Here is a 23,946-nt window from a genome sequence, read left to right as displayed (position 1 = left end):
AGATTAATGGAAATGCAAATGCCATTCTTGTTGAAACACAAGTAACACAGAGTATGTACTTATATTTGCTACTAACACAAAGAGGGCCTATTATATCTGCTTCTAATCGAGTAAAAGGGGTTAGGGTTGGGGCAATGGGTTGTAGGTAACCAGCAGGTTTTAGGTTAGGAGTTTTTCGCTTTTGGCAGCTATCACATGATCTTATATATTGTTCAATGTCATTTCTCATTTTGTACCAATAATATTTATCTTTGATTTTTCTGTATGTCTGGTCGGCATTTAGATGTCCTCCTGACATAAGGTCATCGGGGAAGTTTTTAAGTACTTCTGCTCTCAGCTGTGGAGGGAGTACTACTGCATAATTTATATTTACCCCTTCCTTTGTTTTGTAAAGAATGTTATTTAGAATTTATAATTTTTTAAATTTATTTCTTGTTTTCCTCAATGGGTTCTCAATTTCAATTATAAGTTTGTCATCTTTTCTTTGGAGTTCTGCTAAGTCGACATTAATTAATGCATTCAGGGTTTCAATTTCTATTGTATCTGAATCATTCTTCTCTTCTGTGGAAATAGGATTTCTGCTAAGAAAGTCTGGTAATGTGAGTGTTTTTCCTGCCTTGTGGTTAATTTCCAAATCATAATCGGCAATATGAAGAGCTAATCTTGTTAATCTACTAGAGGAACCTTTGAAGTTTTTGTAAAACTGTAGTGCTGAGTGGTCTGTATAAATATAAATTTTTCTCCCAAGGCAATATTATCTCCATCGGTTTAATGCAGTTACTAATGCGTAACATTCCTTCTCACTTACACTCAAGGAAAGCTGTGTAGGTTTATGATTTCTGCTGAAGTACTGGACAGGATTTTCTTTTTTGGTTTCTGGGTCGTAGTTACAAAGAACAGCGCCAATTGCAAAATTGCTTGCATCTGTGTAAATTCTAGTTTCCAAGTTTGGATTAAAGTGAGCGAGAAGAGGTGCTGTGGTTAATATGGTTTTCAGTTTATTGAAGGCGTTTTCACATTCTTGCGACCATCTAAACTGTTTATTTTTGTTGTACTCTTTAATGAGGTTAGTGAGCGGTACGGCTATTTCGGCAAAATTTTAAATATGTGATCTAAAGAAATTAAATGCACCCAGCACCCAGCGCTGATCGAACTTGTTGTTTTTGGCCTTTCAATTTTGGAGATTGAGTCTATGTTCCTTTGAAGTGGTTTAATTCCGCGTTTTGTTATTTCATGGCCTAAGATTTCAATATTTTCAGCCATGAACTCTGACTTGTTAACGTCAATTTTTGTAAAATACTGCATGCCAGATAAAGACGCTAGTACTGTGTCGATTGAAACCAAGGGGAATTGTTCTTGTGCTATTCTTGAATTTATTTGACGTAAGTCAGATATTAATCTTTTTAATCTGGGTTTTGAGGCTGAGACAACGTTCTGTTTACATAGTTACTCCGTACGTAGTTACCCGGCACCTCCACCATGTAAGCTTTATTTGTAGAATTGGTAATTAATTTAATTTGATAGAACTCGCTTGACATAAGTTTGAGGTACAGAAACAGTAAAACACTGGCATTCTGTTACAAGAGGAATGTAATAAAGAAAATAAGAACAAATAACAATTACAGAAACATTGAGTACAAATTGAACTAACAAACTTTTGTAAATACGATAATTATAAATGGCAAAATACCAGCAAAAAAGGGTATTTTAAAAGAAAGAACTAAACCCAAGATCAAAAGATTGAAGTCAAAAGACTAGGGAGATGGAGTGCATGGAAAAATAAAATAATAAATGAAAAGTATGAATTAGAAATATAAAAGTATATGTTGTTAAAATGAAATAAAAATTTTAAGGAAAACTAATAAAATAAAACTAAGTTTATACTTGAAGAATCTCTCTCTAGGAAGAGAGAAACAAAGGTTTAAAACATTCACTTTTAATTATTTTGTGAGTGAGCAAGCAGATTTAGAATTAAAATAAATTATGATTACAATGGATTTAAATTGGTACATACATATTTCACTTGATGTTACGCAACCTAACTTCTGCCACTAAAGTGACAACAGGCTATGGGATCTAAACTTCACATTCACACACGACACACGCGCACGACACTTCAACGAAACATTTTACGATTTTGGAGACTGGAGACTAACTCACGCTAAGCCGAATTCTAGGAGACTGTGCATCTCTTCTTCAGGTAATTTAGAGGGTCGTGAAAGATGCCGGAACCTCTCCGCCAATCGGGTGGTGATACGTCATACAGCCAGGGTCTTCTTACAGCTGATTGGTTTGTGTGAGTCCACGTGATTTGCACACGTGTCGATGCTTCCAGAAACTTCCAATAAACTTCCAAATTAACTGCCAATAAACTTATTGGTATATTCTCTGTCTCTGTCACAGGAAAACGGATGCGTAGCTTGCACTTACTTTTGGGAACAAGCCCAGACTGTCTGATCATTGGAAAAGTACAGTAAACAGGAAATGATGATTAAGAATGACAGCTACAGAGATTGAGTGTTGAAAACAGAAAATAATGGGTTGAATTACAAAGTTCAGGAAGCTTGAGAAATATGAACTCAAATATGTTTTAGGGTTTCAGGAATGGTAAAGCAATGAAATGAAATTTTTAATTAAAATTGAGTAAGTAGTTACAGTACAATGCTTGGACAAAAAAAGATTCTTAAATTAGTTTCAAAATATAATCAAAAATGTTTACCATAACATTATTAACTAATTTAACCCTAGTATAATTTACAAACCTAACACATGAACATATGTTATTGTTGGGACAATTTCAAACAGCTTAAAACCTCATTTTAAAATTTCTACTAAAGCCTCTTTATCAAAATCGTATAAAGAAACAAAATGTAACCTGACAGTATGTTATATTATTAAATTGCATTTATTGAAATAGCTATACAGGGCAAATCTCGCTAGGTGTTCACAATTGATTTCAAACAAACCGTTGGCCCAATGATGAAATGAAACATCCTACTTAAGCCCAAGGATTAATAAAAAGAGTAATGTTCTTGTAAATACAGAATGTACTAAAACCTCAGGTTCACTAGTTTTAACCTCACAATGCAAACACATAGCATATCATACTTAATTTCTATGCTTTCATCAATAAAAATCAGGACCAGAATCTGGCTAATACATTTCTTTAAAGATTGTTGCTTTATGTGTGAAAATTCTTTTAATATTTTAAATACCGTAAATTTCTCTTGAAATGTAGATATCTCTTCACTGATCGACATTTTGCGTTACTTGTGCTAAGCTTTAATTTGATAACTAGGTCTATATACCACAAAAACAAATATTTCACATAAAATATTTTTTATTTTTATTTATTTTTATTTTATTTTTATAAAATATTTTATTATTATTTTTTATATTGACAAGCCCGGCTCTGCTAGAGAAGATTGATTTCAAGGTGCCCTTAGGAACTCGATCCAGGTCAGCTCTCAGGAGAAAATACTTGCCTGTGTACTACGCCTACAACGGTGGGATATCCACTATCCAGACTTCTTCGGATTGGCGGGGACACAGCAACACAAGTCAATTTCTTCGGAACATCTGTCTCTAAATTCAGAAGAGAAATAGATCAAATGGAAATCCCGTAATGGGTAATTTATTTTTGTTATTTCTCTCTGTATTCAATTAATTCTTTTTGCCTTATCTTCATTTTCATTCATTCTCACGCCCTGCCATTGCATTATTTGTTCAAATGTTTGTTTGTAACCCTTTGTTTGTATAGTTGCATATTTGATTTTATATCCACTATTGTCTCATTTAAAGTAGTAGCATGTTAACTTGTTGATTGGAACTCATCATTGTTTCATGAATTTGTTGTGTCTGTATTACTGATTATCAAGAGCATTCCATTATCTTTCGGTATTATTGCACTTGCATGTAACCTAAAATATTATTATTAAACTGCAAAGTCTTGTTTGTAAATAGATTGTAGTTGTAATTTTGTTATTTGATTGTATATATTGTTCATTATTTAAGTCATTTGAAATCTAGCTGTCTTGATTGTTATTATTAATCAACATTGTAAAATGGTGGAACCGTTGATAATAAATAAATAAATAAATACATTTCAGAAAGAAATATACATGTTGTCAAAATTCTAAAATGTTAAAGAGCGTATGATTTTAAAGGGATGGAAAATTTAAGCAGCTTTCAAATTTAAACTTGATCCGTATCGAGTTTATCGAGTTTAAACTTTTCGTGTTATCAACTAAAAGCCATGTTTCGCCACATAAAACGCAAGTTAATTGTTTGCAGTGCTGTTCGTATCTCTTTGGACGTTATGTAGTGGCACATTATTTGTAACAATAGTAGCGCTATGCACACAATAAATGCGTTTAATAACTTGTCAATAAAAGAAAAGGTTTTTTTTACCTATGACCGTTTTTAAAGTAGCCATTTTAGTTCAGTTCTTAGAATTGAAAAGTTTCACTTAAGAGTTGTTTACTTTCATAACAGCATAGTTTTTCTCATAACAACTCGGGTAACGGACCAATGAGGTTCAAGGATTGAGAGAAAAGAAGTAAAATTGTAATGCTTCGAACGTGAACTAATCAGCTTATCAGCTGATCAGTTGACAATTTTAATTGTTGATCCGACTTGTTCCTGTTCATACTCGCGTATTCCTAACCTAAGTTGGTGGAAGTTAAAGGAAGGTAGAAATTTTCAAATTAAACTGATTTGAAAATGTCAGTTAGTGAGAGTGAAGTTGACGAGATGGAAATGAGAGCACAAACTGTTTGTGCTAATCTTTTGCCACCAAAATCGAAACAAAGGTATGAAAGTACATTCTAGCAATTCATTAATTAAATGGACGAAATAAAATAGGGTTAAATTGATAAATGAAAATGTGCTTCTGGTTTATTTTGAAAACCTCTTAACAACATTTTCACCCAACTCTTTGTGGGCCACATATTCGATGCTGAGATCTAACTGTAAATGAACTGTTTCACTATATTATTTAGTTGTCCAAGAAATATGCAATATTTCCCTAATTGTACCTGATACAGTATTTATAATTCACTACGATGCTGTAAGAACGATTCGATCTTCCCTGTTGCATAGCTAATTTTAGTATCATACGGTATTTTTATACTTTATTATGTTATATATGTGATAAAATCGATAAAGTGGCCTGAAATGAAAATTATAATATATACACAAAAGTGACAGTAATATATACACAAAAGTGACAGATGTTTTCTTTAACCCCCGTAAGAATATTCATTGGTTTAATTTGGAAATGAGTAACGATTTGGTGATTTGCAGCTTAAAAAAGGACTTGCAAACCTATTCCTATGACCTGCAGGTATACTACTGTACTTTGTAGTATTTGCAGCCCTATTCATACTTCATACTTATATTCATATTCTTACGTTCTTATGCTACATCAATATTTTTCTATACTCGCAACCCTATTCTTATGTTATTGCGGTTTTAAAATTATTAATGAGTTTAAACGTTGTTCGTTCACTTTTTTCTCCTCTCGTTGCGAAGTACCAGCCAAACATCTAGTAAAAACAAAAACTTTATAAATGCAATTTCTCAGAAACTATTAGTTTAAGTTGAAAAATATAGCTTAAAGTTGTCCATAGTCCCCCCTTGTTTTTAATCTGTCAGTACACCACCACGGTTTTCCGAAACCCGCCTATTACAAATACGTCAATAACACCAACAATGAAGTTTACTGGTTAGTAATATTCCACGTGGCTAAAGGTAGATTCCAAATTTAAAGAAGTGAGTAACAATGGAGTACTATGTAGCCACCGAGGTATGGTGTCGTGTATATAAGTTTATATGTATGTGTGTATATGCTGCTTTGCAGCGTCTGATCCCTGGCAACTATACTACTTCCTGCCCGATCACTAAAGATTTATAGGCCAGACTACATGAATCAATTAATAGCTACTGTACATGAAATTCTGTCTACTCTGTACTTTATGTACTCTATGAGGTATTATCTATAAAGAACCCCAAATTTCGGTAAAAGAAAGGCCACAACCATTAGAATCAATTCTAATGACTGATTCTAATGGAAGTGGCCTTTTACAGTGTATGTCTAGCCGGGTGTATTTATTCTTAGTGTGATAAAAAATTTTCGTGCGAGAACCAAACAATGATTATTTAGCTTATAACGAGGAAATTATAAACTACAATTTCGCGTATAACTAGAGAACGGTTTGAGCTAAAGTCTTCAAGTTTGGACATTTTCCACTAAACCCTATATGGAGAGTCCATTAAACACATTTTCGTTGTAATTAAAATAGCCCTGCCGCAGCAAACCTGCAGACTAAGTGGATTTACCTGATTCGCTTTTCATTAAAATAGGTCTTTAAAATATAAAATTTATTCCTAATATAAGTAACATTATTTTTAATGAGTACTTAGGTTTGCTGCTACCTAATAACGAGTTCGTGAACCAGCATGATCGGAATATGAAAACGGGGGGTTGTGGGGGGTTTTATAGGGCAAAATTTGGGTTTCGCATTTTTTACCCTAAAAACATAAAATTTCACAATTTCTTTCTAAACCATTTTGTTGAGCTAAAAACAACAAATAATTTATTATGTTGACGCGTGCTTGTATGCCTGACGGTTACAGAGAAAATAAACAAGTGAAATTTTAAAATTCCCATGTTATTTTATGGAGAAAATGGTAACTTGTTTATGGATATTTTTAAATATGTTGATCAGATTTGGCAAATTTATTTATTTCATCTTGTAAAACGTTTATTAAAATCACTTTTTACCTTCCCTGTAGCAGCAAACCTAAGCTCTCGTTCAATCCAATGTTATTAAAATAGGGAATAAAAAAATGAAACGTTGCTCCCTAATTGTTACGGAGAAAAAAAATGTAAATATTTAAATTATTATGTTATCCTATGGAGATAAAGTAAACTGTTGTAGTTTGCTTGTTTACGTATCTATTTCAATAAAATCTTGTGAATTTGTTCATATCATACTAAGCTATTAATATTTCAATAAAAACGCACTTAATCATCTGCCCTGTTACAGCAAACTAAGTAGTAATTTAAATTAATGCTATTTAAATATGGAAATAAATCTTCAGGCAATATTTTAATAAAAGTCCAACAAGATAAATTTGAAATTCACTTAGTCAGCAGGTTTTCTACGTAGGGGTATTTTATTTTACTAGTCTACCTGTTGCTCGAATTCGAGCAATTGCTGAATATTAAAGACGTTATTTAAAATGAATAACAGTAATAAATGACAAGATTCGACTCAAAGATTATGGAAATACTCAAGATGTACATAACTGATCGATATAATCATTATTTCTTGCAAATATCATTTTTCAATAGCTGATCTTGTTTTTTTTTTAGTGTTTTATACAAATAGCCTTACTCATAGCCGCATTAAGTTGTCCATAATAACGATTAAAAATTTAATATAGTGAAATAGGACCATATTAGATTGTTAGTAACCGGAAGCGTATTAAGTTACTGGGTGGCTGCACTGTCTACATCGGCGTGGAGCTCTATGATTGGCTGCCGATCGGTCAAGGAGTTTTCCGTGAATATGATCTTCACTTCTAGTCTAGTAAGGTGTGTATCTAGATGTCGCCATGTTTCCTTAGTAGTTTTTAGAAGATGTCACAATGGCGCAGTCGATGTAAAGTTAATTATGTTAAACTCTTTTTCGCGAGTGCAGAGTGTTGAACATTTTATTTGAAGAACCATGACGTCCCGTTTGATAGGGAGTATGGGAGAGTTTAACCCTCATGAAGAGGATATATCGTCGTATTTAATGGGGCTAAAACAACTTGAAGGCCAACAACTGAACTTGAGGACAACTTGACTTGAAGGCAAACAGCGTAAAGGAAGGATCGGAGTTATCCATTTTGATTACTGTAATCGGACCAAAAGCCCTGGCTGTTCTCACGGACTTAGTATCACCAGATTCGGTAGATTCCAAAGATTATAAGGATCTGTTAATCCAGGCTCTCTCGCTTTCATTCACTGTAATAGTACGTTAACCCAAATTCAAATAATAGTAAATATTTCATTCCAACCAAGTCAGTAAATGTGTGTAGCAAACTATTAAATTAGCCAAATGATTGACTGTTTACAATTAACATATGTTCTTCTTCTCACTTTTAATTTCTGACAACAGCTGGGGTTTCATTACAATGCTTGTTTCCCATGTTTATCTTATGGAGAAACACGAAACTTTAAAGGGCCCCAGGGCCTCACTCTCTATTTCCCTTAAAAAAAGTTTCCTGCACAACTTCACATTACGCTCTTTCCAATGACACCAAAAACATGTCAATCGGTTCAGTGGTTTCGGAGGAGTAATTGTCACAAAATACCTGCTTGCGTATTAAATAAGTATAGATTCTCAGTCGTATAACTTAATACTGTACTGTGCAACTAAAATATATCAAATTTTATAATTTTGAAAAACAAATCATTGGTTTGGGAATATAGCATGTAACTAAATATTTTACTTAGGTTTTAGAAATATGAGTTTGGTAACGTTTCCATATGAAGTTGAGCATATTTGGATTAACTTTATTCACATATAAAAAAAAATAATTGTGGTTGAAGGGAAAGAGAAGACGTAAAGAAATTATAATAAGTGAATTGTTCACATACAGTTTATACCGGTAAAACGTGTTGCCTTCTACAAATTCTTATAACCCATCAAAGTCACTATTGGTAATATTGGTGTTTGTAATAAATGGTCGACGAACTATAAAGCCAGAGGAATAACATCGAGAATATTTTCATCCGAAAGAGGCGAATCATAATTAGAGAGAGGAAAACGAGAAAAATAACTCGTAATTATTACTGTGTAAGATGGTGCGCGCATAGATCCGCGAAACGCAATAAATTGGAAAAGCTGTGGCGGGGATGGAGGTGGGGATGTTTAGATATCAGGGGTGGGAGAGGGGCGCCCGCGCGCAGCTTGGGGGAGAAACTACAAAAAAGCAATAAAATTGAATTTCATATCGTGTTTGCACTTCTCTATTCCCCACCCCCCTCACCCTCGCAGTGACGTCAGGGATCGATATCAGAGGGTGGGGGCAGAGGGGGTGAGAGCGCGGTGTCGACGGTCGACGCTAGCAGAAGCACAGTGGAGACGGGGACGCGGACGCGTGCGACGGTACGAGCACGACTACGACACGGACACGGTGACAACCGACACGGCACACGACACGACCACGGGTGTGTGTGTGATAGTGACCGGGACATAACCTTATTCTCCACCACAACACGGTAAGTTATCTAGTATGCATCTATGGTATGTCTACACTGTAACTTAGTGGTTAGTGCGCGGTACAGTATATGATATCAGATATGGCGCGCCCGCCCCCCCGCTCCCCACCGACGACACTAACAATATAACATCTCTATTGATCCTCCCATCTGGAACGATAGGCCCTTCCATTTCTGATTATTACGTATATACTCGCAGCACAAGTTCCGGCTTCGATGGATTATTTTGGGGGTTTTTCATCCCACAAGATCGTAGTGAGGTTATAAAAACAACGTGGAGGTGTAGTGTGCTGATAACTTTTATTCTTCTTTCACTGAGTAAGTTTTACCGTAGTCATTGTAATAGAAATGCTATGTACATGTATGAGGTATTTAATTTATAATTTTAACACGAATATTACTGTTAGTTACAAACATTTATTCAACCATGTTAATTCCTTGTTCATATTTTTTCGTTATTTTTGTATTCCTGATATTGACAAATTAATATTATTTTTATTTGAAAATTCCGAAATTATTCTACGAATATTGCAATCACTACATAAAAATAATCAATATATGCATCCTGATTGTTTAAGATTTACTAGGTTTACATTCCAATGTAGGCCTATAACACATTAAAAATAATAAACCGTAAAAAAATATTTAATTTGTGACTATTAGAGGACGTATAAAGCCCAATTATATTTTATCAATCGTCTATAATTGCACTACTGAAATCACACTTAGTTTTTACAATCGTAGATAATTTATTATTAAATCTATAAATGCATAATAAAATCAAGAGCCAACACATGAAAAAAACAAAACAAATTAACTTTCGGTTGGAATTTCCCCATCGTGATTCGTATTCAGAAAAGTTGGTGGAAGTTTGAAAAGGTCGTGAGCAAACGAGTGTGGAGTGGTGGCCGTCAAATGAAAGTGGTGCAAAAATCTGAATGAATTCATTAACACCATCGAGTCATGCGCTCCGACTCTGACGTTTACTACTGGATATTCCACGTTCAGATGGCGACATCAAGTATTTGACAGTGTACAATACAACTGTTATATATTAAGAACATTTATATATTAAATTGAAACATTTAATGCGTTTCTAACTCTTCTTGGTTGTTTATGCAAATCATTGAAATGTAATCAAATTAAAATGGTATGAATTAAAATTGCTATAAAAGATATTTAATTCCAGTTACCTGCTGCTTTGAATTAAAACTTATGTAACTTATGTTGCTTTCAGTTTCAAAATATTAAACGTTGGCAGCAAAGAACTGGATAATTTCGGCAAGCTTAGAAAAATTTATGATTATTTCAGTGTATGAGAATATCAGTGTATTTCTAAAATACTATATAATGTGTCGTGAATAAAATAATCTTATACTGATCACTAATAAATTTTAAATAGTTTTTATTTGTCTATTTATGTAGATCCGTGATAATGCAACATCAAAGATCAAACTATTATGTTTTTTTTTGTAATTTTAATTTATTTTTACAATAATTACGCGTTGAAATATTTGTATAGCATAGCAAATTATAACATTATATTTAAATACTACTGGGATTTACAAAATCCAAATTATCATAGTCAATACCGAAAGGTATATTCTTCAGCTACGTTTTCGAAATAATTTCCCAATTTACTTGAATATTCGTAAATGAGGGTTTTAACTCATAGACTCTTAGTATTTTGAAGTATTTAGAATTCGCAATACTTTCTGCTCCGTACATAATTTCATTTTGTTATGATTCGTTATTGTTATTTATTCGTTATCATCCATGAATGATAAATACCTACCTTGCCATTGTTTTGGAATAGTATCAACAAATAAATTGATTTTATTTAGAACAATATTTTAAATTAACAAAGAAAATTTGCCACAGCGACTACATACGCGCACTCACAGCATACTACAGCTGAAAATTACGGTCGTCCCAAGGAAGTATCCTCTGTCCGTACTTTTTTGTGCTATAACAGTGTGGATGTACAGCTTAACAGGGTATCGGAACAGCAAGTGATGTCCTAATGTCCCCATCTCCCCCATGCTCCCATTGTTGAGTCATAAGTCTCTTCATCAGATTCGTCCTGAAAAGGCCTTATGAAGGGAATATAGAAACCGTTCCGCCTACACAAATTTACCCATTTTGTTTTCCGAAAAAAGTGATAAGTCTTGTACTTTAGGTGACTTCTTACCAAAATAGGAAACAAATTAAATGCCTTAATTAAGCTGTGCAACGTCTTTGAGATTTTTTGGTCGAAAATCCGAAATTTTCGATCTAACATGCATGACATCCAGGTCTCCCGTGGAGTAGACATTATAAACCCCGATTTTTGCCTATTTGGTAGATGCAATTACTGACAGTTAAATGTAGACGGAACACATACCATATCAATAATGCGACTAGGATTGGGAGATTGTTAATAGATGTTAAGTAGTCTGTCATACAACGACAGGAAGATACGAGGATGTATTCAAGGAAAATCTTAATAAATCCAATAGTCTCCTTTTTGATCAGCTGTTAACACAGATATGGTTGTTGACAAGGTTGTCCAATAGGTGCCAACATGTTCAAAGTAATATTTTCCTCAACTACAGTATTGAATTTTCAATTTCTATGTTGATTGTTTAAACGATGGTGTTGTATGTCAATTTATTGGCTGGTTTGAGATTAAACGTACATAAATCGCACTGTAAAATAATTAAAAGAACTCAAGAAACCCTCGCTTTATGAACCCCAATTTGATCCACCAACTTAAAAGTCGTTACGAAGTATTTTTCGTTTGCTTTTGTAAATATTCTAGTTTTCCCAAAACCTAGAGAAACCTTTTTTATATGACACAAGTAAGAAACACATTTCATCCTTTTGAGGTATGTTTGAGGCTGTTTTGCATTCAAAGGGGTAAATCCTCGCCGATCTTTAACTACAGTATTCTATTCCATCTCCTTACCTAGCTATATAGATCATCGGTACCTCTGGCTCTGTAAATAAATAAAACGACCGAATGCTGATTCCAGAGAACAATAACAGACTGCTTCGGGCAAAAATAGCAATGAATGTTTCTTGGAACCAAGGAGGAAAATGCACTTGCACAATATAGTTTATTTTTCTTCAAAGATATGTTGGTGATATTCTACTTTTGCTTAATTTATTTTGTTATATAGTTCACATATATCCATAGACTTTTCATAAGCAGTTTACTGATAATGAACATTTATTTAGGTTATTCCTGGATATAACTGTTTCTTGGATAACAAAACAAGAAGAAATCGGCGAATATACGTCACAATCGTCGAATTAGGGGTTTTTGAGGATTTAATTAGTTTCACAATTTTTGGAAACGTAAGAGATAATCCATCAATTTTGTGCCATACATAGTACAGATACAGGGGTTATTGCGTTATTGATGCTGGAACTACCAATTTTAAGGTTTTAAATGCAGTTTTAAAGCCATTTATTTAAATTAATTTAAAAAAGATGAAACTAAAAGTGAAGATATACTTCTTATTTGTCACTATAATTTTGGATAGCGTCGAATGTTATTTAAAACCACTCCCCACAAATCCTTGCATTTCAACGGAAAACAGTGGTATCTAGCGCACTCTTAAGAGGATTATAATTCGAATTAGTTTTAATTCCAAGGCTTAAGTCTTTAAAAGCACTTAGCAAAAAATTAAATATCATTATATGATTAAAAAAATGAACTATTCAAACTACAAAACTAAATTTACTATGAGCTCTCCTTACCAAAAGTATTCTGACTAAAACTTCAAATCTACTCCATTCCAGTAAATAGTACTATTTTTGTTTCTGCTATTCTTTTGATATTAAATGACATTGATTAAATTACATATTAAATAACACAATAATACACACAAATTGTCTGTACAATGTTTATCTTTTAAGCCACTTCCTAAGAGGTATCCGTATTTTCTATCACAAACAAACATCTGTTACCTAGGTATTCAGGTACACTTGTAGATGAGAAAAATCTATTGACTCCAACTGATTCTCTTTTTCTTCATAAAATAACAATAACTATTTTATTGTTGGTTGAAGTATTGCAATGCCTGTTCACTTCACACAGTTCCTTTTCACTGCAGTAGGACGAATAAACATTCAGTTTAATTTTATCTGAGTTTTGATCATTTATTTTTACAGAATTGGTATATTTACAAGTTTATTAATTTTACATGTTGACTTTATGCATTATTTTTTGGAATTGCGTATTCTTCTTGATACGCTAATACAAATGTTTACTCAGTTCCTTTACGCACCATTCCTGTTGGCTCCAAGATGTTTCCTTCAATCTTATCACTGGAGCTAGTGTGCGATTATGCCATCATCAGTGTGCGATTATGCCATCATGGTGTGTGATTATACCATCCTAGTGTGCGGTTTTGCCATCACAATTTGTGGTTTTGCCATCATAGTGTGTGATTTCTCCGTCATAATGTGCGATTTTGTCATCATGGTGTGTGATTTTACCATCCTAGTGTGTGGTTTGCCATAATAGTGTGTGATTATACTGTACCACATAGTGTGTGATTTTTTGTTTTGCCATCATAGTATGTGATTATACCATCATGGTGGGTGGTTTTGCCAACTTACTGTGTGGTTTGGCCACGTTTAGTGTGCAATTCTGCTATCAATAGAGTGTGATTCTATATTTCTCAGCACATTATGCGGGAGGTCTACCTGTAAGTATTCTGAGTAACTTCGCTACGATGGAAAAACTATATTTTACCTTTTAGTTAAAATATTTTGTAAAATAAAATGTTGACAGTGCTTAGTAAAAACTTCGTAATATTTTACACATAGCTTTACACAATAGTTTAGTTACAAGACTAAACTTAAATTGATAGTTAATAAAATGATGTTTTTCTGTTACACAGTTATATTAGTTCTGTTGCATATTATATAGTCGTATTAAAATGCATTACAATACCTATGTCTAAAGCATTGTTCGAATAAAAGTTTGTAATATGATAGTAAATTGTGTTATTTAATATTTGTTATATTAATTCATGCGTATAAAAGCAATAAATAGCTATTTAGCTAAAACTTAGAAGAATGTTGGCATAAATTTAACGTTTTATCCTAGATTTATCTTTTTACAACAGAGAGGGAGACTTTTTGAAATACAAAATGCCTTTTATAAGTGGTTTGTGATCATTATAGGTTATTTTATGCTTACTTGTATATTAGTTCTGCATCCTTATTTTTTTATGTTGTTGCGCAAATACGTGTTTGGTTTTGTAATTCCATTTAGAACCACCTTCGTTAAATTTATTTGAAGGGTTTACTCTTTTATAATTATGAGTGGTCGTCCGGTGGTTGAAAACTCGACTAAAGATATGTAATTTACAGGATACTCTATTTTCACCCCACGCTGTAAATAAAACACGTGATTGCAATTTCTTCCATTTGTTTAGATTTTCGTATTATATTTTGTTGTTATTTCATCACAAGCATAGCAACCCATAAGGCCCATGATAACTTTTTTTAATTTCATATTAATTTCTTGTACTTATTTTTGAGCCTATTTTAATTTTTGAAGGGATTCTGCACATCTACAGCAAAATATCTTTCTAACAGAATGCGTAGATTTTCCCTGCACACGAGCTGAGAAAAAAGGTTTTAAGGCAACATGCTTGCCTATTAATATATGGATTTGATTGTGAATGTGTTTGGATGAAAATCAATAGAGCTGCTATCATTCGAGTTGTGTGCAGGTTTGCTGCTACTGGGGAATTTTAGTTTGGCGTATAAACGAATTTCGTTGGTTTTTGACGATTTTATCCTGTCTCATTTACTCCAGTTCTTCCAATTTTATCATAGGTAAAATAACTCAAATTTGTTAGATTCCATCTAAGTTTTTGCTTTTAATATGTCAAAGAATACTATGTCATTCATAAAGAAATAAAATCCAAAGATGTAAATACTTCAACCATACATTGTTTTACTGTAACGTAAATATAAGCAAAGCTAGGCATAGAACGTTTCTCAAACATGACAATGTGATTATGGGTTGGTTTTATAAGTTATATGGTATATAGGATAAGTAAAGATATCGGATAGATAATAGTATAGGATATAGGATAAGGATAGGGTAGGTTTTATAGAAGTTTATAGCTACCCTAGTTACTGCACCACTTGTATTACCACACGACTGACAGGCTAAATTTTAAAAGGAGTGTAGAGTTACACACAGTTTGATTGAAAGCCGTTAAAATACCGACACACATTTTTTATCTACCCTTATAGTTGTCACATTATAAAGACTGTAAATATATATATATGTATAATTGGCTTTACTAGCGATGTATTTTGACGTATTACGCCGGTCCTCAGGGCCCACAACCCTGAGGATATTTTGGGTTTTTTTTATATTACCTATATTTGTATATAATTATATAAAAACGAATTTTAATATATTAGTATAATAGCGCCAAGATCGCAGTAAGGCTACTAAACTTGTAAAAGAATAACTGACAACGATCCGAAACTGAAAAACTGATCCATTGAAAGATGTTTATAAATCACACTATTGTCTAATGTTACGATTAGTAAAACACCATACCAAACCGTAGACTCCCTCTCCGCACACCTTTTTAACCGGACTGCACTGGCACTCGGCAGAAGGGGCATATTTTTATCAGCACATCGGCTTAACCGGACTGGATCAGCAAAAAATGGGCAGTACTGATTTCTAGTGTAAAGATGTGGGACCAGTGATCACTTGTTTACAATGCTCTCATAAAAGTAAAATATTAAGTTTGTTTTCGAGTGATTCTCGTGGCGCGCATGTGTCATTAATCGCTTTCATACAGTGCGTACTCTGAATTGTGGTTGTTGTGAACGTTTGTACCGAACTTTAAAGTACAGTATATTGAGTATAAAGTACAGCATATTGTTCATGCTGCTGTGTTCATTTGTTTTTCTGTAGTTTTAATGTGGTTCCCCATTAAACACTTTAGACGATCCTAACTAACAAGATTAGGGGAAATCCGTTATCCCGACTAGCCTCGGCCCCGAGGAGTCAGATAACGCAGAGTCTACTGTTTGTACTTAACAAAAATTATCACTTGGACATTCTGCTGACGATCCAAACACGTGGGATGTGTTTACAAGATATCATAATGATGTGGCTATCACAATGTTTATGTGTGTGTACTACTCCAAACAGAGGTTGTGCTTGTTAGAATGATTTGCTATCATGCTTACTTCATCATTCATCTTGTAGACCCACTATTGTTTAGTTTCAGTTATAAACAAGGGACGCGACGAAACGGCGTCAATCTAAAATCAAATTGCTACGAAAACTAATGAATTTAGAGCTTATGAAAGGAGGCTATGTTCCATGGTATGACCCCCAACAGAAAAACACAACAAGCACTAAAGATTGTTTGGTCCCAGCTCTAAACAAATCCTGATGAAAACACGTCATTCATTATATTAAATATTTTGCCTCGAAGGATTTACGATTATTGAGCTGATAAGCGGACAAGGATCTAATTTAAACATTCATAGCCCCTTAGATCACGTTCAATACGACTCATATGAATCATCAACCATCTGCCGGCGACACAATGTGTCCTTTATAATTATTATCATTTGGCCTAAATATCTTGGATGTTTTTGTTATTGTGTACTTGTGATTTTTAAAGATGGCTCTTCACAATCCCAGAATTGGAGAGGATTATTTCAAATAGGGCTACTATGATGAAATGATACTGCGGCGTTCGGTTTGAAAATGAACCTTTGGGTTGAACACCATCGGACGCATTGCTTAAAATCTGGATTACTGGACTACTAGTGTGTTTAACTTTTCTGTATATTCTCAACAACAAAATTAAAGCAATCAATCTGTATGCTTAATACAAGTACCCCTTTACACGCCCTTCTTCATCTGTCCTGCATAAATAATTATTACGATTGAAGTGTCATTTTAAAGCTTATGACCTAGCGCACAGATGAATGACGGTTGAAAAGGTATTTCCTATCCTTTGATTTATGTCTAGGGGGCCAGAAGCTGCTGACCGATTTGCTTTATTACGGATTTAAACGTGAATTGTAATTGAACAGATTACCTTCAAACAAGAGACTAAACAGTTTATGGAAATGAATTAAAAAAGCAACCTACTTAACTTGTAATATCTCCTTATTGAGGTAGACAAATCACTAATGGATCTACTTACTCCAAAGTATTGCCATATTATATACCCAAGTAAATTAATTATAAGTGTTACTCGTCTAATAATTGTCTTAACAGAAGTTTAGTTATAAAGTCATCTCTAAAAGAAACGTGCTATTTGCGTACTGGTCCCTCAACAATGTCATTAATGTAATTATGTCATTACAACACAAGGGAATGAGTACTTATTCAGTACTTATTACCTTTTTGTACAGTAACAAGCTGATGTAACGATTTATACAGAGTGTTTTTTTTAATAAGACTCAATATTGTGTTTTTGCTAGTATGCTTTGTAGCCTACGTTTTTTTATACTCTTCAGATCCGGTTTCCTTACATTTTCAACAAGTCTATAAATGTTATAATAGCTCAATAATAGTATAACCTAGAAACATAATTATAAACCTTTCTTGTCATGAAACCAGTTATTGTTTTATGTATTTTAGTATTAGCCTATTCTACATATAATTATAATCTACGTATAATTATTCTACATTGCGTACTCCTTGAGCTTGCGAAAACACATGTTAGTGTATAGTCAATGCCTGTATATTTGGGTGTACCATACAAAAAGTAACTATTTAACTTACACGTCTGTAAAAATGTATTCATTTAACAGGTAAAAAAATCAACCATACTGCATTTTATTAAATCCGTTCGTAGCTTAGTGTTTGTTTAAGAGTGGGATTTTAAATTCAGCCACTTCACCTAAACACTCAACAAGTGAACACTCGAGCCAGATACTTTGGTCTACCTAAAGCTTTTCGTTGAATTTTGATGCCACAACCACACTACGGTAAATAGGTTATGCTCTCTTATTGCATCATACAATTATATGATAATATATTAAATTTATTTGGTATAAAATTGTATGCAGTGCTTGGATTTATTCATATATAAAGGATTGAAAATAAATATAATAATATACAGGTTAATGCCACACTGACAACTTTTGTAGGCTACGATCTCTCATTGTCAAATATCCCATCATATAACGCGAGGTTTGGTAATGAAGCATCCTATATGGCCTTAAGACTACTGTATACTGTAGTCATCGGAGACACTATACTTTTACCTTTACCTTTACCTTTACCGGTTCTTCATCGTTGCCCAGCCATAGCTGGATAGATTGCGTTATGAAAAATTAAAACTTTAAATAAGTACTTTTACCCTACTCCCTAGGGCGAAAAAGAATCAGTTGGAGTCGCGGACATCAGCTGTACATTTGCGAAAGAAAATACGAGTAGATCCTGCTGATAAAAGATATTATTGCACGATTAAAATTATTTTGCGTTTTTTATCGTGTCAAATTGTAAGTTTCACAAAAAAAAGTCGCCATCACCCATCATTGACATTCAGTAAAACTTTAGGGATTTGAATTTATATTTATTTAGTGTTGGCAGAGGAATAAATGTTGATTTTAATCATCGGCAACAGCTGTTCGTATACAATAGTAAAGCAATTCGTGAATAATCCAGGCAACCAATTTATAAGGGTGAAAATCAACGAAATAATCGTTTTGTGATTTAGTTAGTTGGTACAGTATGACGGCAAAATGTTCATCTCACGGACCAGAATTGTCTTTTTAACCTACGATCTTTTCCGAAACTCTGTTTCAAGCTCGTGTTTAAAAGAGTCACATTTATACCCTGTTTTTAAATGTACTATATTTAGAACTTTCTTGGATGACTACTTTTACTTAATTTCATCCGTAATGCGTACACGAAATAAATCGATTCAAGTTAGTATTACTGTACATACTAGATGGTGCTAAAATGGCGGCGGTGCGCAGTAGTATAGACGCATGTAGCTTCAACCAATTACTTAGTTAACTTGAGGCATTATTACCAACCACACAAGCACAAGCAGTTTTAGGGGGAGGGGTGTGGTGATCGAACTCGGCTGTATGAGCCATGAACCCCTCCCTTCGAATATCTCATACTCCACCACCGCGACTCCATTGCCATCTAACGTCTCATTCCAGGACTTAAACATACAAAACTTAAATCATAAACTAATAACTAAATAGAATATCGTAACAGTCGATAATTTCCGAAAATATAATGTTTGAGGGTGATCTACAAGGTATTTGAAAATAATCGCACTAGTCTGGCCTGAACACACAAATACCCAATTGGGAGGAATAGATTTATAAGTGAAATATTAGTAATCAGAAATATTCCTAGACGATTAATTTATTTTGTCGTAGCATTTTGCATACAATAAGCTATGGGGTTGTCATCCTAATGTCTCATTCTAGGGTTCGAAAATAGAATATAACACAATATACAATTTATATATATTGTTGCCTCCAGGACATGCGAATCAGAGATCTGCAAATATCGTACTAATCGTACTCATTGTAGGGTAACACATAGAAATGCCATAAGTCTTTTAAAAAATATTTAGTGAAGTACTTGTAACATGAAAATATGTTACTGTTTATGCATGCCACGTTACGATCAAGTCATATTTACATAAATGTATTGTATTTGCATAGTTAAACTCAAGTATGCTCATAAACAGACCCAAAATTGCCAAATTTGATAAATAACCGTGTGTTTATTATCCACAAGAATAACATGAGAATGTCAAATATACATATTTTAATTATCTCTGTAACCGTTAAGCTTACAACAACGCCCAATGTACAAATTATTCTAAATTATTGCGCTCGACAAAATGGTTTCAAAAGAAATTATAAAATGTTATGTTTTTAGGGACAAAAAAATGCGAAAAACCAAATTTTACCCCATAAAAACCTTACAAACCCCCGTTCCCCTCGTCCGATCATGCTGGTTTACGAACTCCTTATTAGATGCACTGTAGTGGCAAACCTAAGTACTCATAAAAATGATGTTACTTATATTAGGAATAAATTTGATAGTTTAAGCACCTATTTTAATGACAAGCGAATCAGGCAAATCCACTTAGTCTGCAGGTTTGCTGCGGCAGGGGTATTTTAATTACGACGAAAATGTGTTTAATGGACTCTCCATATAGGGTTTAGTGGAAAATGTCCGAACTTGAAGACTTAAGCTCAACTCGTTCTCTAGTTATACGCGAAATTGTAGTTTATAATTCCCTCGCTATAAACTAAATAATAATTGTTTGGTTCTCGCACGAAATTTTTTTTTTCCTACAGTCACCTGACAAAGTTGGCTTCCTTGTACTATTTATAGTACAGAAAGCTGCTAATTGCTGCATATTTATACTTAGCCGTACGGTTTATACTTTGTCGTACGGTTTATACTTTGCCGCACATCAGGATTCCAACGAAACAACACAAAACAGCGTGGTTCTATTATGCACGTAATCCGTGTACGCTTGGAAATAGGTTGGTAACACTTAAAGATAATAATACTATGAGCAGCTGATTGACTATTATAACTACGATTTAACCTGTCATTTCGTGTTTATAGTTTCGGTATTTCTGAACTTTCTGGACTTTTCTTTTAAACGTTTTTAAAACATTCCTACGATCTTAATAAACAAGAAAATACATTTAAAGCATTTCTTTAGGCGCGGAAACCACTTCAAATAAAAAAAAAAAACATACGGAACTATATTCTCAAAACGCGGAGCACATTTCTTGCCGAGGAAAATAGCGGAGTGATACGGACCGCGGGTACTACTTTCTCTAGGGCACCATTTGTGTTGCCAGCTGAACCTAAAAACGTGTTGTATAGTGTTTGAAAGACTAATTATTTATATGCTTTATAGTGACTGTAGGAAAAATATAATGTGTAACACGAGTGAAAAAGGCCTTTGCTGCACTCGAGATCATTCCACACTCGCCTGCGGCTCGTGCGTAAACATTGCTCTCGTGTGCAGCAAAGTGCCACTTTCACCACTAGTTACACAAATAACTATTTCACACTAAGAATAAATCCACCGGGCAAGACCTACACTGTAAAAGGCCCCATCCATTAGAATCAGTCATAGGCCTACTATATTGATTCTAATGGTTGTGGCCTTTCTTTTACCGAAATTTTGGGTACTTTATGGATAATACCCTAATTCATACAGTAAATGAAGTACAGTGTAGAGAGAAGTTCATGTCGCTCATTTTTTTGCCGAGATAGACGTAAGTCTGGCCTAAATCTCTAGTAGTGATCGGGCACGAAGTACTATACTTGACAGGGATCAGACACTGCAAAGCAGCATATATACATATACATATAACACGACACCATACCTTGGTCGCTACATAGTACTCCATTTCTGTTACTCATTTCTTTAAATTTGGAGTCTACCTCAGCAGTTGATCTCAGGAAAATACTCCAGCATTCTATATCTTGTTGATTTTTTTAAATAATACCTGAATGAAATAGATGTTATTCATAAACTATCAAATATAGGAAAACAAAACCTTATATGAATATTTTTGTTATTATTTATGATAATTTCATGTCATTAAATGGATTTTCAAGGCTCGGGTGACGTCCCTCCCAGGAGTCTACTAATATTCTTTAACATAAGCTAATGTCGAGTTTGGTATCAAAGGGCTATTTCGAATTAAGTGCCGCAAACCCGATTTTAAAAGGTTGTACCTGTCCTGAGAAATTGGAGTTTAAAGTGTACGGAATTGTATGAAAAAGTTTATTTGAGCTATTATTGCCCAAAATATTTCGACTAGTAGGAACTGAGATCGTATAGACGTGCGATTTCATGTTTTTAAGCTCCCAATAATTACTGCTTTAGGCTCAAAATCATGTTAGTATTACAGTTACCATTTCCTTGATATGATTAAAAAAATACGATTTGGAGATATTGAGAGAGTTATTTCTTATTTTGTCATGGTAATAGTTTTAAAAGGTCCTATTCATATTGGCAACATGCTTTTAATTTATTATCATGCACATTTGTATTAATAGTTAAATTTTTATCTTCTAATTCTTATAGAACGTTTTTTTCTTCTTTTACAATACGTAACATACATAAAAATCATTTTTACTGATATGGTTTATTGATAGAATATTATGATTTTGAATACACATTGAAATTACTTTCATTGAAAATGAAAAATTGTGTAGAGTTAATATATTGTATTAGTATATTACGTTACTTGTCCAAAAGAAATTTGTGTTTACCGGACGAGTATCGTAAACAAAATTTTGTATTTTTAGGGTGGAAATTAGGAAATACCCATTTTTACTCCATAAAATCCCCGTTCCCATAGTCTCATCATACTTGTTCGTAAACTCGTTCGAATGAACGTAGGTTTACACTTTCGTACCAAATTCTATGAAAATCTGATAACTTTTTCTTGAGTTCTCGCACTACCGGACCTCAAAACGAAAAAGTAAATCGGTTTTAGGTATTACGATGAGTTCTGTGGTAATAGCTTATTCTCTGCATGGGAAATTCGCTAAAAGTTTAGAATTAGCTATCGCCATCCACCAAAAAGGTATGTAGCAATACAAAAAGCAGAATTCAGTCACAACAAATAGTGAAAGTTGAATCTTTTCTTCATTCTGAGAAGATTGTAAAACTTCCCGGTTGTTCCCTAATCGATGGAAAATCTGGTTTTGGTTCTTGGTTTTTACTGTCGATCACCCAGAACAGAACTTTCAGGAAGTCTGGGACGATACTGTACCATCTTCCAGGCAGAAATCTATGGCATCTTGGCTTTTGCCAACCTAGGACTAGCCAGACAGTACCAATACAAAAGGATAGTGATTTTATCTGATTGTCAGGCTGCTCTCAAAGCTCTTGACTCAAATGAAGTCACCTCAAAACTGGTCTGGGAGTGTTTCAACACCCTCTGCAGACTTGCATCACAGAACTCTGGAACTCTCGGCTGGGTCCCAGGCCATGTAGGCATTGGCGGCAACGAGAGTGCAGACAAGCTGGCAAAAAAAGGTGCGAGCATGCCACTCTTTGGACCAGAGCCATTTTGTGGCATCAGCAAAGCGGCCACTAAACATGTAATCAACAAATTGTCCAGGGGACAACACCTTGAGCGTTGGCGTAATTATCCTGGACAATCACTTGGCAGAAAACTGCTCTCAGAACCTAGCACCCTCTTCACTCGCTGGCTGCTAAAGCTGGGGAGAGGGCAGGTCAAGCAGTTACTTGCTCTTATCACTGGACACGGCCATTTCAGGAAACACATCCACACTCTAGGAATTGTCAATGACAAGCAGGAGTGTCGACTTTGTAACCAGTCCGATGAGACTGCAAAACACATTATTCTGGACTGCGATGGACTACGGGCTAGGAGAAGGGCTCTGTTTGGTCTAAAGCAGCCAGGTGATGAACCAGACGCTAACATTGGGCAAAAGCTCCTGCCCAGTTAGTGGCAAGTGGGATGCACAATAAGCTTCGGTTGACGTGCTTGGACCATGAGTCCACCCTCTTACAATCAATCCCGGTTGTTTCTAACGATGTTAAATTAATGTGATCGAACAAGCAAATAACAAACGTGCAAAGTTTTCAGGTCGAGCTAAAGTTAAGTAGGCATTCGTTATGTAAGTA

The 23,946-nt window shown here is 34.2% G+C and overlaps 1 protein-coding gene across 1 annotated transcript in view; it reads left to right on the top strand.

Moving 5' to 3' along the window:
- Nucleotides 1–22,982: 22,982 nt before the first annotated feature.
- LOC128999015 (dihydropyrimidine dehydrogenase [NADP(+)]) overlaps nucleotides 22,983–23,946 on the top strand; it is a 40,466-nt gene continuing 39,502 nt past the window's right edge. Inside the window, exon 1 of the mRNA XM_054425371.1 lies at nucleotides 22,983–23,763. Coding sequence (XP_054281346.1) covers nucleotides 22,983–23,763 — 781 coding nt within the window. The remainder of the gene's footprint in view (nucleotides 23,764–23,946) is intronic.

Source organism: Macrosteles quadrilineatus, unplaced genomic scaffold (assembly GCF_028750875.1).
Source record: "Macrosteles quadrilineatus isolate MER2022 unplaced genomic scaffold, UCM_ALF_1.0 Scaffold_7__1_contigs__length_78375512, whole genome shotgun sequence".
Taxonomy (NCBI): domain Eukaryota; kingdom Metazoa; phylum Arthropoda; class Insecta; order Hemiptera; family Cicadellidae; genus Macrosteles; species Macrosteles quadrilineatus.
This window is presented reverse-complemented; position numbering and strand designations above follow the sequence as displayed.